General features: G+C 47.2%; 1 protein-coding gene across 1 annotated transcript in view; it reads right to left on the bottom strand.

Annotated features, from left to right (window-relative positions):
• Nucleotides 1-1266: 1266 nt before the first annotated feature.
• The window catches only part of LOC148090493 (uncharacterized), a 184296-nt gene continuing 168505 nt past the window's right edge, over nt 1267-17057 (bottom strand). Inside the window, exon 3 of the mRNA XM_087813511.1 lies at nt 1267-2025. Within this exon, the coding sequence (XP_087669637.1) occupies nt 1782-2025 (244 nt within the window). The 3' untranslated portion in view covers nt 1267-1781. The remainder of the gene's footprint in view (nt 2026-17057) is intronic.

Below are 17057 nucleotides of genomic sequence, written 5' to 3' on the forward strand. Positions count from 1 at the left end.
TTTCCACTAATAGAAATATCAAAGATGTTGTACAAAAATATCTTTTAATGTATCATAATTATTTCCTTAGGATGTATCCTGGAAATAAGATTGCTAGATTCAGAACAGGCTGACTTTTTAGGTCTCTTGATGCATAATACCAAATTGTGCTCTATACAGATTTACAGTGAATAACTATATCATTATCAGCAATGTGTAAGTGTTCCTGATTCTTGGCAGCTTTTCCAGCTTTGAGCTTCTTTATTATTATTATTAACTTAAGAGAAGTAAAATGTATCTATTAATTAATTCAGCTTGCATTTATTTCCAGTGAGGCTTAGCATTCTTCCAAGTATGTTTTACTATTTGTAGACAGTGTTGCATAATTATAAAGTTAATGGAATTCAGTGTTAGATAGGCCTGAATTAAGCCACTTAGTAGTTCTCTGAACTTAGGCAAATTGATTAACCTCTAAAAGCTTCAGTCTTCATTAATACTGTCACTGTAAAGGAACGGGGCCCAGAGTGGGTCTGCCTCGGCCCTGCCGGTAGTGTGTGGGTTTTTCACTTCATGCAAGAAAGATTTCACAATACTAGTTCAGGTGGTTTTGAGACTTATTAAAGCTGGAACAATGAAACAAAGGGAGGGCTTAGGGTAGAAGAAGCAACAGGAGAGAGCCTAGGTGGTGTTGCTCTGCTTTGCCTCTCTAGAAACATTACAGGAAAGAAGTGAGCCATGGTAGGCTGCTTGTTAACTCACTGAAAAGTCATAGATGCACCAAAATGAGATGTATTCCCCTGACTTTATCAGTCCTGGGGGGTGGTTGGTATAAATGGCAATAATTGGTCTTCAGTTATCTATCTCCCTGAGTAGGGTGATTTAAGCTATTTAGGGGTGGAGAGGTGCAAACCATTTACTTTTAAGTGCCCTTGCATAGGAAAGGTAGGATTTTGCAATTTACTAGGTGGCTGTAAACTGCTTTGTCATTTAACTATCTGTCTCAGTTTCCCTTTTACATTTGTAGTACCAGATTCTTTGTGTTCTTTTGAGGATGTTGTGAGACAATACATGTACAACCCAGAGTCTGGCATAAAGTAAACTCAGTTAATGTTAGACATTCTTATATGATTTGTGGGTGACAGCACATAGTATGATGAAGAGAGCACTGGACTATGTATTTATTCATTTACTTATTTATTTTGCAATAGAACCTTTATTTGGTAAATTAAAGAGGTGGAAGAAGTAATTTCTAGAAGAAATGGGCTTAGGGAACAAGTTATAGAGACAAAGGAAGGGCTTTGGGGGCTTGAGAGTGAGGAAGGTATAGGTGACAAGCCTGGGTGGGGGTGGAGAGAAGGGAAAGGCAAAGACAAACATACAGGCTGCTCCCAAGAGGGAGAGAGCTAGGACCTCCGTCCTAATGGTTTTATCATAGTGGAGGTCCCAGGGAAAGATCTCATTAAAATATTCAGCAGCTTTCCGGGTGTGTACTTTCAGGGTTGTGGTCTCCACTGATTGGTTAGCACCAGAGTGGGGGCCATCATTCAATGGAGTTGGTTCTGAGGTCAGCCTTGGCTGGGTTTGCTGCTTTTCTGGGCCTGGAGCTGGAATACAACTGAGGCCTAGATGCTATCTCTAAGGAAAGGTCAAGGGGTCCCAACCACATGACCAGCAATATACTACAGGAGGAAAAGTCACCTTGGGGGCGAGGTCCCACCCAACAATCATCTTTTCTTAGGTATCCAGAGCTTTCGAACTTGACTTTCTGTACCTGTCCCATCATCCTTGCTCTGCTCATGTCTCTATAACTGCCTATCACATGCCACCTCAAGGATCTTGGATCTAAATTCTTTCAGAGAAAAGGGGTGTGAGGTCTTTTCCATAACTGCTTCCTGCCAAAAGGGGGTGGCATTTTTCTTCAGAGCCAAGAGATCCTTGCTGTCTGTCAGAGGGATGATGAGGGTTGGGCACAGAAGGAGGTGGTGATGCTGTCTAGAGGTGGTATTCCTTGAATACGAGTAAGGCTTGTAACCTGGTGGAGACAAACTGTGTTATAAATATTATTATTATTGAGGCAAAAGTTAGAACAAGAATTATGACAAATGGCCTGATGGAAGGAAAAAGCATTTTTAGTTCTTAAAAATTCTTAGAAGGATAAGAGAAAAATGAAACATTATTTGGAGGGTTGTAGCCAAATATTTAAGAAAACTAGATAAATTCAGGATTCAGTTTAGTACATAGGTGATAAATAAAATTCTGAAGACATTTATTAACTGTGAGATTTCAGGTAATCTTGTTATAACATAGTAAAATCTAGGAAAATTCCAGGACAACTAGAATAAGGAAACAGAGATTGTCAAACAGCAGTTTGCAGCCACCTAGTAAGTTCTATCTTCCCTAGACCAAGGACACTTGAGAGTAAATTATTTGTGTTAGATGGGCCAGGTACAGAAACCCAGGAACAGAAATTAGGGTACAGAAACACACCAGGGAAGGAAGCTCCAGATGCCTAGCAAGGGGCAAAACTGGGAAAACAAGAACTTTTTCCCCAGGGTAATCTATCCTCCCTTAGCATATCGCTGGTCATGTGGTTTAAACCCCTTGAGCATTTTCTCCCTAAAGATAACATCTAGGCTTCAGTTGCATTTCAGCTCCAGCCCCAGATAAGCAGTGAAACCAGAAGGTGGTACCCTGTGGCTGTTTTAGGACTAGATACATTGACTAATGACTTCCTGCCCTGGCACTGACCAATCAGTGGAGCTCAAAACCCTGCAAGAGCACACATGGAAAGCTGATGAATATTCTATTGGGGCACTCCCCTGAGACCTCACAAAAGAATTCCTGCAGGAAAGAAATAGATAAATAGCTCAGGACAAAGGACCCTGCTGACTCTACCCCCCCACTCCTCTCCAAGGGGAGCACACCAGGGCCATCTCCTCCCCTCTGAGGTGAATCCACGAGATCTTCAACCAAGGGAGCAAGGGGAAGTGGCAGCTCATCCTGGACTCACCCCCTGAATCTCTCAGAGATCCCCAAACCTGTCCCCTTCTCTCTCTCTGACTTCCCAGTGAGCCAAGGCAGCCCAGCCTAGCCTCTCTTATTGCTTTTTCTATGCCCTTCTTTGCTTCACAGTCCTAAGTGTATTTTGGCTGCAGCCAACAAATTCTTTTCTACACTTTGTCTCTTGACTGAAATCTTGCCCTTAAGAAGACAAGAACCAAGGCCTCCTCATCATCTCCCTGGTAACAGTCTGGCCTTCTGTTTCTCTGCTGTCAAATGGGAGGCTTCAAAAAATTGTAATGGTTTTTTTTTATCTAAAATCTTATGCCAATATTATTTTTAATGTATGCATTTTAGGATCAGGCTATACATCTTTGCAAGTTCCTTATGTGAAGCTTTCATTTGTCTTATCATGAGTAAATTCACTATTTTATGTAGAATATTCTCCTGGCTCTCCCTTGATTGAACTTGGTATCTTAAGACACCCACTGAGCAGCCATCAGTTTCATAGAAGGGGTCAACTTAAAAAACATTCAAACCTGTGAGGAATTTTTGTGAGTTTCCTTGAACTGATCTGGGCTCATAGTAATCTGGACTTATGGCGCAAGGCCCCACCTGAACTCACAATGTGGGAAAAGAAATCAACTGAAACTCTGTGATTAAGCCCTGACCTTTACACAAGGGAATGTTTTTTAAATTGCCCCCGGTTCCGGGAACGGAAACTTAAGATGGTGCCTAAGATAAATTAACTAATGCTTGTTTCGGCTTCTGTACCCAACCGCTTTGGCATGGCCATTAAAACAGCTCATCCCCCTCCAGCCAAGGAGGATTTGGTTTTTTGCTTTAAATACTGCTAGTGTAGGGGATGGGGTATGGCAGATTTGGGTGTGGTGCCCCTGTCATCTGCTAGCACAATAAACTTTGCTCCTTCATTTGACTCTGAGTGTGGCGATCTTTGTCATCCTCGCTGTTAAACTATAGCAGAACAAAACTGTTGACAATTTCCAAGAAGGAAAATAACAATGCATTGAGATAATGCCCCAGAAAAATGATAGTTTTGCACCTGATTTTATACATTAATATATGAAATTCATTGGCAATAGATTAGGATGATGGGAGAAAACAAAGCAGGAGACCTCTGGGTTTGGATAAAAAAATAAAATAATAGGAATCTTTCACATAGGGGTTGACAGGATAGTTAACTGTCAACAATTAACATGATTAAAATAACAATGAGGATTTGTAGTCGCTGTGCTCTGGTGCATTGGTTGTGCACTGAGGGGTCCCGAAAAAGGGAAGTTACCCTGACATTCCAAAGGTATGTTATCTCAGGTGCAAAAGACAATAGACAGGCTCACTTGAGGTCAAGATTGACCTTTGTCAGGGAAGATTCTAGCCTAGGACATGACTACAGGCCATAAACTGACTTTAGTTAAAAAGTTTTAATTTTAGACCACCCTTTGTGGTTATATTAGGTCTCTGAGTTTGCAAGGCTGCCATGCAAGCCTTCCCTGAGCTTGTCAGGCTTGCATGTGGCCCCTTTTTGTCCACAGAAGAAAATGAGTCTCTTTAAACATAGAAAGAACTCTTTGGGGACTCATCCAGGAACCAAATTGAGAGAGAAGCTTCCTGATCTTAGTAGGCAGGTACTGGCACTTTGAGGCCAAGGTGTAGATATCTATTAAGTGATATATTTCTGTAAAAATGGATATATTTCTGGCATTTCCATATCTCCTTTATTAACTGGAGGTTTGTTTTCATTTCATCTGATAGATACCCTTGATGTATTTATCCTAAGGCAGGTAAATAAGGCCCCAAAAAAGTTAATTTGCTGCCCAGGGTAACATGGAGGTCAGATTAGAACTTTGTTACTTAAGGCACCAAAGTAATGCCATCTGCCTAACACTGGAATCCCTCCAATATGGATAAATTTGCTATTCTGACAACCACTACGTTCACGTTTAGAATGCTCTTTCCCTCCTTTCCAGAAACTTATACATCTTCCTTCTTCAATGAAGACTATCTTGGTGACCCCATATCAAATAAATATTCCCTGTGAAACTGATAGCAAATCATAACAAAATAGGAATACTAGAATTTAGCTTTTAGTTAAAATTATTATATTAGCTCTTTGGAGAGTCATAGTTGCACTGAAACATAATCATGTCCTGGGGCCTGGAAAGCAAGTTTCAGAGAAGTATATAAAGCATACTTTGCTTAGAATTATAGAAGAATGTAGCCTATTAAGCACAAAATGCATAGCTCTTTTTTTCCCTGTGTTTAAGACAACATCACTGACTCAATCCCAAGATATATTGCAGAATTCTGTAAGCAGGAAAGACCACCTGGCCACAGTCACAAAGACCCTGAGAGTATGCTGCCAAGAACTCAAAAAATCAGATAAAGAAAATTGCAGAAGCTTGCATAATAAGGGACAAATCAACACAACCCATGACCCTGAATCCCTTACTCATGATTACTCATGGTTGTTTGCCATTAAATCCATTGGAGAGTTTGAGCTTTTAAGTGATAGTTTCCGGTTCTGTTTTTGTGGTGCCCTGTCATAAAGTGACTCTAATTCTTCCACTGCAATTCTCAGTGTTCAAAGTTTGGCTCTGATGTGTGCCAGGCAGACAAGATCTCTTCCTGTTCAGTTAAACCTGCAGCACTCTGTCTGTCACACTACTTAGACACTTAATGAACAATTGCATATAGAGTCATGAGCCTCTTAATACGAATACATTCTGAGAAATGCATCATTAGGCAATTTTGTTGTTGTGAATATCATAGAGTCACTTACACAAACCTAAATGATATAGCCTCGTACACACATGGTAGAGCCTATTGCTCTCTAGGGAAGGAAAAATAATTTCCCCTTCTGGGTTTTTGGCTAAGACATTCCTGTACTAAAGGACAGATTAAGAGGAGAAAAACAAAGGTTTAATAACATTCATACCTCCAGTAAACAGGAGAGAAACCCAGGAAAACTGAGTACCTCCCTGAAATGACCCAACCCATCATGTTAAATACTATCTTTAGCTAAAGACAAAAGAAGTTGTTGGGGGTGAAGTAGTCCATCATGGGAGGTTACCAGAAAAAGCATAGTAAACAAAGGTAAAATTGTTATGCAGATTTAAGTCACTTGTCTTCTACATTGATAAGAATTGCTGAAAATTGGGCCATCATCATCTTCCTGGTACAAGGAGGGAGACATCCTTACAAATGGATATATATATATATATATATATATATATTTTTTTTTTACAAATGTAAACATCTTTTACAAAGTGTAACTTCTACTTGATTTTCAGAGCTTCTCCAAAATCTGCTGTTTCTTAAAATTAAGAACCTTAAAATAATTCTTATTTCAAATAGACACATTTTGGCATGACAAATCCTATTCCCTTACAGCTCCTAGGCTACAAACCTGTACCACATGTACTGTACTGAATACTGTAGGTAATTGTAACACAATGGTATTTGTGTAATGTGTTGCAATACAACATAACTAGGGATAGAAATTTTTCAGCTCCATTGTAATCTTATGGGACCACCATTGGATATGCAGTCCATCCTTAACAGAAAAGTTGTTATGCAGCTCATGACGGTAGTATATGCTATTTCTTCATTTGTATTTTCTCTTATAATCAAACAGCCTGATTTTTTAAAAATTACAGTACAGATTTCAATGTTGTTCAAATGTCTCCATAGAAATAAGTGTTCTTGTCATACCACAAATGCAACTGTAGAATTGGAAAATAGGAATACTGTAGTCTTGCTCCCACATTTAAAACATGTCATCAAAAGTGATCGAACATGCTTTAGATTTTTCTATACCCCTGAAGGGTTCTCTAGTACCAGATTGGGAACACAGTAGGCATTAAGTAGTGCATGTTGATCAGCTGTCTCATCAGTATGGGTCAAATGTGCAGATTTTCTTGAAGAAGCAGAGTTCCCAGGGTTGTGTGAAAGGTCTTTGAGTCCACAGATGCTACTCTACAAATGACTTCTATACAGCTTGTAAATAGTTGTGGATGAAAAAGGGCCACATGCTAACCCGACAAGCTCAGGGAAGGCTTGCATGGCAGCCTTGCAAACTCAGAGACCTAATATAACCACAAAGGGTGGTCTAAAATTAAAACTTTTTAACTAAAGGCAGTTTATGGCCTGTAGTCATGTCCTAGGCTAGAATCTTCCCTGACAAAGGTCATTCTTGACCTCAAGTGAGCCTGTCTATTGTCTTTTGCACCTGAGATAACATACCTTTGGAATGTCAGGGTAACTTCCCTTTTTCGGGACCCCTCAGTGCACAACCAATGCACCAGAGCACAGAGAATACAAATCCTCTCATTGTTATTTTAATCATGTTAATTGTTGACTGTTAACTCTCCTGTACCCACCTACATGAAAGAGGAATACATCTACCATTTTACTTTTTATCCAAACCCAGAGGTCTCCTGCTTTGCTTTCTGCCACCTCCCTAATTTGTCTGCAATGAATTTCATATTGTAATGTATAAAACAACGTTCAAAACTACCACCTTTTTGAAGCATTATCTCAATGCATTGAGATTTTGCTTCCTGGCAGTTCCCATCAGTTTGACTTAAATAAACTCATAAAAATTCTCTACAGGTTTGGACATTTCTTTCTTTCTTAAAAAAAAAGTCTTTATTGATTTCAGAGAGAGGAAAGGAGAGGGTGAAGGAGAGGGAGAGATATAAACTTCAATGATGAGAGAGTCATTGGTCGGCTGCCTATGGGGAACTGAGCCCTCAACCTGAACTCATTCCCTTACCAGGAACTGAATCATGATTCCCTAGATCATAAGTCAATGCTCAACCACTGAGCCATGCCAGGTGGGCTGGACATTTCTCATGCGGACTGTGGATAATAGAAACATTGTGAAAATGCTTTATAATTCCATTTGCTTTCACTCTTTGCCCTTCAAAAAATTCTTCTTAACCACAACTCTCCATATCTAACCATAACTTTATATATATGAAGGACTTTTCTCACTTTCACAATTTTCTTGCTTTTCTCATTAACTCTTAATCAAAGAACTTAAATGCATATATGCATAACCAATGGACACAGAAAGTGTGGTGGAGGCCTGGGGTGGGGCTGGGGCTGGGAGGTGGAAAAATTGGAGGACGTCTCTAATTCTGTAACAATAAAAATTTAATTTAAACAATCTGTTAGATAGGTAAATCAGGCACTATTATGTCAACTTTAAAGGCGATACAATCAGCCCTGAAAGCGAAAGTGATTTATTCAATGTCATGATAAGGGAAAACTCGGTCTAAAATGGTTGACAGCTCCCCCTGGGGTTTCCCCTTCCTGCACCCTGCCACTTTCCTGTGCACCATACTAGATAGATTAACCCCACCCTCCTACCGCAACCTAGATGGAAGCATGTGCTGTATATAACTCCTTGCCCGATTGAGTTTGGGGCTCAGACTTTGCAGTTGGACCCCTCTGGGCTCCCTGATGTAAAATAAACCTCCTGAACCCCGAGCCTCCTAGTGCTGCTTGGTCTTTCTGTAAGGTGAATGTCTCCGGTTACACAACATTTTGGTTCCCTGACTAGGAAGCCCAACTGCACTGGTCATTTAAGCCACCAGCTTGGGTGGGAGTACGGAGTGGTGGACAACAAGGTGGAGTCCCAGAAGGGAAGGTGCCTTCTGCCCTGATTTGGCAGTCTCTAATCCAGCCACCTGCACTCGGCCCCTCACAGTGGTCCCCACCAGACTTGAGGAGGCAAACAGGGACAGGACAGGGGCCCGAGAATCAGACACTGTAATGTCCCAGCTGGCCCAAGTCGCTGCGAGGCAGCAGACGGATGGGCATCTGAAAGGTCCCTCTGGGGACCCCCCCTACCCTTTGTCTGTATCCGACACCCTACACAGGAACATGGGAGGACATCAGAGAAAGCCCACCGTCCTAGACTGTATGCTGAAAAATTTTGAGAAGGGCATTTCCAGGAACTATGGCATCAAAATGAATCCCAGCACTCTTTGCACTTTGTGTGAACTTGAATGGACCACCTTCAGGGTTGGCTGGCCCTCGGAGAAACCTTGGATGTCCCCACAATCTGCCGGGTCTGGCAAGTTGTCACTGGAAACCTTGGCCATCCAGACCCGTTTCCTTATATAGATTCCTGGTTAGAAATAGTGCAGACTCTCCCCCCTTGGGTATGTTTCTGTGCCAATAGGCAGGGAAAAGCTAAGGTTTTCATTGCTTAACCTGAAGGAAAACAAACCCCTCAAGTTTCTGCAGGAGACCAAGAGGATGAGCCTCCCATCGGGCCACCCTCTATCTCAGAGAGTCTAGAGAACCTACAGCCCCTCTGGTGCCAGATGTTAATACTCCACCACCACCGGTGTCACCTCCACCTTAAGGAGGAGAAGGTCCTCCCACACCCGGATGGGCTGGGAGAGTTTGCCCACACCAAGGAGCCCTCCAGATGCCAGTCAGAGAGACTCGAGAACCCGAGAGGCTGAATGACTATGGTACAGTTCAACCTGGCTGCTCCATGATATACTACTGGCCCTTCACCACTGACCTCCTCAATTGGAAGCATAACACCCCGCTGTATTCCAAGAAGCCGCAGACCATGATATACCTCATGGAATCCCTCTTCCAGACACACCAGCCACCCTGGGAAGATTGCCAGCAGCTCCTCCATACCCTGTTCAACATGGAGGAGAGACGTCAGATTATCAGGAGGGGCCATTAATGGCTAAAAGATAACACCCCCGCAGAGGTGAATGATCCAGCAGGCTGGGCCCTAAGGGTGGCCCCCGAGGAGCACCCCAACTAGGACTTCACCACTGAGGAAGGCCAGGGTCACATCCAGCGCTACCAGGAGGCAATCCTCTGTGGAATTCGAGGGGGGACCAACAAGCCAATGAACATGGCCAATCTCCTCAGTAACACAGCAGCCAGGGGAAACCCCTGGGGACTCTTATGAGTGGCTCTGCAAGACATAACAGATCTACACGCCCTTTGATCCCGAGGCACCAGAGAGCCAGCAAATGGTCGACACTGCCTTCTTGGCACAGGCCGCCCCTAACATCCGGAGAAAACTCCAGAAACAGGAGGGTTTCGCTGGCATGAATATCACTCAATTGATAGAAATAGCCAACAAAGTCTACATGAACAGAGAAGCCGCCTCCAAGTGGGAAGCTGAAAAGAAGATGAAGAAGAAAGTTAGCCTCCTAGCAGCAGCCCTCAGAGAGGAGGGATCAAGAGGGCAAAAAAGGCAGGCTTGCAAAAGGGGGAAAATCGACAGACCCCACTGGGGGCAGACCAGTGTGCCTATTGCAAGGAGACTGGACACTGGAAAAATGAGTGTCCCAATAAAGAAAAACCTCGGACTCTTAGCAAATATCAAGGGGATCCATAAGAAGGCAACCTTGTTGCGTTAGCCAGCATAGACTCTGACTAAAGGGGACTGGGCTCGATACTCCTCGGCCCCCACAAGCCACAGTCAGGATGAATGTCGAGGGCCAAAATGTGACTTTTATGGTAGACACTGGAGCAGAACAATGGGTAGTCACTACACCTGTGGCCCCCCGGGGAGGAGGACAGCCACAATACTTGGAGCAACTGGGGACCGGGCCATCCAGAAATCCTTCTGCCAAGCTCGATTGTGTGAACTAGGGGGCCAATGAGTACGGCATGAGCTCCTGTACATACCTGAATGCCCCATCCCTCTCCTCGGCTGAGACCTCCTCTCTAAGCTAGGGGCCCAGATCACCTTTGAACGAGGTGGGGTACCACCCTGCAGCTACACCCCGGTAGCGAAGACTCTGCACCCCTCATTATGGCGGTGATCACCCCAAGAGAGGAAGAGTGGAGGTTGTTCAGCACTCCAGAAAGGAGTGAACCCCCCCCTCCGGGTTCAGGGCGGAATTTCCTCTCACCTGGGCTGAAGATAATCCTCCTGGACTCACCCTCAACCAGGCCCCAGTGATAGTTCAGCTAACACCCGGAGCTCTCCCGTAGAGACAAAGGCAGTATCCCATCCCAAGAGAGGCACACTTGGGTATATGAGACCACCTAGTCAAGCTCAGGGACTCTGATATCCTGGTCGAATGCCAATTGGCTTGGGACACTGCCTTGCTGCCTGTCAAGAAACCTGGGGGTTGATACCGGCCAGTGCAGGACCTCCGGGCCATCAACAAAGTAAGTATCTCCTTGCATCTGAGGTAGGAACCGCCACCATTTTAAGTAGGAACCACGACCATTTTAGGAAGATTCCCCATTTCAGGTTCAGATTACCTGCCTGAATGTATATGTAACCTTATCTAACCTCTGTAACCCCACCCACTATTTTCATGCCAAAAGCAGGCCTGACCTACGACCCTATAAAGCTGACCCAAGCCCTTTGTTCAGGGCCCAGAATTTGGAGACTGCCTCCTCTGGGACCGCATGTGTTAAATAAAGGTATCCTTTCGCCTCCTTCAGTGTACGGCCTGAGTCTTTTCCACTACATTTTGGTTCCCTGACTGGGAAACGACTCACGCTTGCAGGCGCTTTGCCACCGGTGAGGGATCCCCGGGGGTCTGCGGAGCTCAGACGCAGGAGGGAAGCACCCGCCCTGGTCTTTTCGGGTCCCAGCCCGTCCGGAATTCCGTGGATGGCCACTCGCGGAGTCCACCCACCCGGGCTGCTGGGGGAGGGCGAACGGATCTGGACACGGGATGAGATCACTTTGGAACCGGTGAGTGCCCCGGGGACCAGGAGCCCAAGATCAGGCCCACCCTACGGGTGGAAGGAGAGATTGATCACCTCTCTTGGCCCCTTTGGCCACAGGCAGGGACATCTTATCGGGTGGAAATGTCTAAACTCGGTTGAGTGGAGTGTGAGTGTGTGAATGTTTATGTGGTTCCACCGGCACTCGCCTACGGAGTCTGAGTGGGCCCCAACCTGCGGTTCTGTGGTGTACCTCATACGGCTCAGGGCAGCGTCAGAGTCTGGGGGACCCCGTCCCTACCTGCGAGTCTGATCTGGGTCAGGGGCTTATAATGACCTGCCAAAGCTAAGAGGCACCTAAATCCTCGTGAGGGGAGCGGCCAGGCGGGCAAACTGAATACCCCCTCCCTTGTTTGTCTGCACAGGAAAGGCTATGGGGGGCACCTCGTCAACGGTATTAGGTTGTATGCTTAAGAACTTTGACCGGTTCAGGGGACAGGACCCCTCAATGACCCCAGATCAGCTCGACACTTTCTGCTCGGTCGAGTGGCCGTCATTCGGGGTAGGCTGGCCCCCTGAGGGAACTCTTAATCTGGGGATCATCCGGGCAGCACACCTAGTAGTTACAGGGAAGCCAGGACATCCCGACCAATACATATACATAGACAGGTGGCAGGAACTAGCCCCAGAGCTAGAAACCGCCCCCCACCATCAGTTTCACCATGGTGTCAGGCAGAAGCAGTCCCAGCCTCACCAATGGCAACCAGACGCTGTCCCAAGCTGGCCCTACATCTACCCTTAAGGGAGACCCAAGGCCCCCTGCAAGTCGGGCCCGATGGGACTGAGCTACCAGGGCGTATGATAGTCTACTATCAGCCTTTCACTACTACAGATCTCCTCAACTGGAAACATCACACTCCCTTGTACTCTGAAAAACCGCAGGCCTTAATCGACCTTATGGAGTCCATTATGCAAACTCACCGGCCCACGTGGTACGACTGCCGGCAGCTACTCCTCACCCTATTCAATACAGAGGAGCGCCAGTGCATACTCCAGGGGGCCCTCCAATACCTAGAAACCACGGCACTAGTGGGGACACTAGACCCGGCGCAGTGGGCCAGAACTGCTGCGCCTGAAGTCCAGCCAGAATGGGACCACCACACCGAAGAGGGCGGGGCGGCACTACAGAGGTATCGAGAATCCCTCTTCTATGGCGTCCGAGCAGGAGCCAGAAGGCCCACCAATATGTCTAAAGTCGCCAATGTAACCCAACGACCAGATGAATGCCCGGAAGATTTCTACAAGTGACTGTGTGAGGCATACTGAATTTATACGCCATTTGACCCCGAGGGGCCAGACAATCAAAGGATGGTAAATACGGCATTTGTCTCCCAGTCCTCCTCGGATATCAGGAAGAAGCTTCAGAAGCTTGAAGGTTTTGCAGGAATGAACATTAGTCAGCTCATAGAAATTGCCAATAAGGTCTACAACAACCAGGAGGAAGTGGCTGAAAGGGAGGCCAGAAAGAGAATGGAGAAGAAAACAGCCCTCCTGGCGGCAGCCCTAGGATGACCTGCACTGCCTCCGAGAGGACCCCCGACTAAAGAAAGTGTCGGGCACCGCCGGGTAGAAGCTGATCAGTGTGCTTATTGCAAGGAGAGGGGCCACTGGAAAAGGGAGTGCCCCAACAGGAAGAAGAAGAGGCAGATCCAGGGCACTCCTCAGCCTGAGGCTCCTGCCCCAACTGTCCTCAGCCTGGCGGGCATGGACTCAGACTAGGACAGACCAGGCTCCCTGGGTCTTGGCCCCCACGAGCCCATGGTCAAGTTAACTGTGGGGGACCAAACGCTCCCTTTCATGGTAGACACAGGAGCTGAGCACTCCGTGGTAACCACTGCCACAGCCCCCCCCCCCCGTTGGGGCATGAGATCTCCATTGTAGGGACAACCGGACTATCGAGTGGCCCGAAGAGGTTCTGCCAAGCCTGAACAGTAGAATTAGGGGGCCATCAAGTAAGACATGAATTCCTGTACCTCCCAGAGTGCCCAGTCCCACTCCTGGGACAGGACCTGCTGGCCAGACTAGGGGCCCAGATCTCCTTTCAGCCATCGGGGGAAGCCCACTTACAGGTCAGGGCACTGTCTGTGATGGCAGTCCTCATTCCCAGGGGAGAGGAGAGAAACTCCTCTACGAGAAACTAGAAGGAAGCGCAAGAGGCCCAGATGCAGACGAAAGAATTGCCAACCTCTGCACGCAGTATCCCCAAGTATGGACTGAAGATAACCCACCAGGATTGGCCAGAAACCATGCCCCCTCATCATAGATATGAAGCCTGGAGCGGGGCCGAAGCAGATCCGCCAGTACGCCATCCCGCGGCAAGCACGGCTTGGCATAGCGGAAGTTATCCAAAAGCACCTGAAGGAGGGGATACTCATTCCTTGCCAGTCCCCATGGAACACCCAGCTGCTCCCAGTAAAGAAGCCAGATGGGACAGGATATAGGGCGGTCCAGGACTTATGGGCCGTAAATGAGGCAACTGCCACTCTGCATCCAGTAGTTCCGAACCCATACACCCTGCTCAGCCAGCTCCCTCCGGAGGCTGCCTGGTTTACGTGCCTAGACCTGAAGGATGCCTTCTTCTGCCTCCGACTAGCTAAGAAGAGTCAGCCCCTCTTCGCCTTTGAATGGGAGGACCCGCACTCAATGGCCAAAACACAGTTAACTTGGACTAGGCTGCCCCAAGTGTTTAAGAACTCCCCTACTCTTTTCAGGGAAGTTCTAGGATGGGGTTTAAGGCCGTTCATGGACAGTGAAGCCGACCTGACACTACTACAGTATGTAGATGACCTCTTACTGGCAGCAGCTACGCGGGACCGATGTTGGGAAGGGACCTGCCGATTACTAGAACTTTTAACCCAGGCGGGATATCGAGTCTTGTGGAGAAAAGCCCAAATCTGCGAGCCCCGGGTAAAATACTTGGGCTTCCTAATCTCCCAAGGAAAGCGAGTCTTAAGCCAGGAGAGGAAGCAGGTGATCCAGGCCCTGCCCGTCCCTGCAACCAGAAGGAAGCTACGTGAGTTCCTAGGAGCAGCTGGGTTCTGCCGCATCTGGATACCTGGATATGCTGCCCTCGCAAAACCACTATACCAGGCACTGAAGGGTCCGGACACGGCCCCCTTCCTATGGGAGGCAGAACAGGAAGACGCCTTCCAGATCATCAAAAACCGCCTTGGTCAAGACCCTGCTTTAGGCCTGCCAGACCCGAGTCGCCCTTTCAAACTGTACATGCATGAAAAGGAAAAGACAGTTCTGGGGGTCTTGACACAGAAAGTAGGACCATGGCGGAGGCCGGTCGCCTATCTGTCCAAGCAGCTGGACAATGTCGCCACTGGATGGCCCCCGTGCTTACAGGCGATAGCCGCTGCAGTTATACTCCTACAAGAAGTGGACAAATTAACCTTGGGACAGGAAATCAACCTGTTTGTCCCTCATGCTGTATCTAACCTTTTAGCAAGACAAGGTCACAAATGGTTGTCAAACCCCCAGCTGACCCAGTACCAAGGAATATTGCATGAGAACCTCCAAGTGAAGATTAATACGGTGCAGTGGATGAACCCGGCCACTTTCCTCCCTACTGAACTCAGAGAGCCAGACCATGACTGCCTAGAAGTGATGGAGGAAGTGTACTCCAGCCGGCCAGACCTGCAGGACCAGCCCCTAAGCCAGCCAGACCTGACCCTGTATACAGACGGCAGTAGCTACATGACTGATGGGAAATGGCTGGCCGGGTGCTAGGAAGTAAGTGATAAAAAAACACTAGAGGCAAAACCCTTACCAGCTGGGTGGTTGGCGCGGAGGGCAGAACTGTGGGCGTTAATCAGGGCCCTAGAGTGTCAGAAGGGAAGAAGGTCAATATATACACAGATTCCCGGTATGCCTTCGCCACTGTACATATCCATGGCGCCATCCACCAGAAGAGAGGACTACTTACCGCCGAGAGGAAGGACATTAAAAATAAGGCTGAAGTACTTAAGCTGCTAGAGCCAGTGTGGGCTCCGGCCAAGGTGGCAGTAATCCATCGCCGAGGGCACCAGAGAGAAGGAACAGAAATAGCAAAAGGAAACTGGCAGGCAGATCGAGCGGCTAAGGAAGCAGCCCAGGGTGCAAGTGCCCCAGCCAGTGCTCCAGCTCTAGAAGGAGCCATGTTAGATCTCAGCCTTACGCAATCGGACTATACTTCTGAGGAACAAAAGTGGGCGATCCAGATGGGGTGTACTCAGACTACGACTGGCATCTGGGAACTGCCAGATGGGCAGCTGCATGTGCCCCAGACCCAGGAGAGCAATCTAGTGAGGCAATGCCACACCCTGACTCATCTAGGGAAAATGTCCCTGGAGGCCTTGCTAAAGAAATATTACTACTTCCCCAACCTGGCCAGCATATGCGCTACAACTGTGGCCCAGTGTACAACCTGCGCGCGGAACAACGCTGCTCCACACCCACAAAGGACCTTAGGCATTCAACAAAAGGGAAAGCAGCCCTTTGAGGACTTGCAGGTCGACTTCATGGAATAAAGCCAAGCCAGGGTTACAAATACCTGTTAGTCCTTGTCTGCACCTTTTCGGGTGGGTAGGGGCTTTCCCCACCTGGGCTGAGAAAAGCCTAGAGGTAGTAAAAGCCCTTTTAAGAGAAATGATTCCCCGCTTTGGACTGCCGACCTCCATCGGCAGCGATAATGGGCCAGCCTTTGTCACCAAAGTCATCCAGGAGCTAGCAAGGCAACTAAGAATAACCTGGAGGCTACACACTGCATACAGACCTCAAAGCTCAGGGAAGGTGGAGCGGATGAATCGAACTCTGAAGGAGACACTAGCAAAATTCCATCAAGAGACTAACCAGCCATGGCCTGATTTACTCCCCTTAGCTTTGTTCAGGGTTCAAAATGCTCCTAACTCCACGGGCTACAAACCCTTTGAGCTCATGTACGGGCGACCACCAGCAATATTGCCCAACCCGAGGGGAGAACTACGAATAATCAGGGAAGCCAATCAGACTAGATATCTCCAGAAACTGGGGAAGACACTAGAACAGGCCGGACTAGGCCGGACCCAGTCCCTAGAGGGAGGCCAGAGCACCCGTTTAGGCCGGAAGATTACGTGTGGGCTAAGGACTGGAGGAAGGAGCCACTCCAGCTGGCTTGGACTGGACCCCACTTAGTCATATTAACAACCCTTACTGCCCTTAAGATTGCAGGAGCAGTGCCCTGGGTCCATCACACCTGAATCAAGAGGGCAGCCGATCCTGAGGTCAATGGAGAACCTGAGAACCTGAGGAGCCGCGGCTACCCTCCTTGAAGCTAAGGAAAGTACCGACCCACGAAT

Source organism: Miniopterus natalensis, chromosome X (genome assembly GCF_054644295.1).
Source record: "Miniopterus natalensis isolate mMinNat1 chromosome X, mMinNat1.hap1, whole genome shotgun sequence".
Lineage (NCBI taxonomy): Eukaryota > Metazoa > Chordata > Mammalia > Chiroptera > Miniopteridae > Miniopterus > Miniopterus natalensis.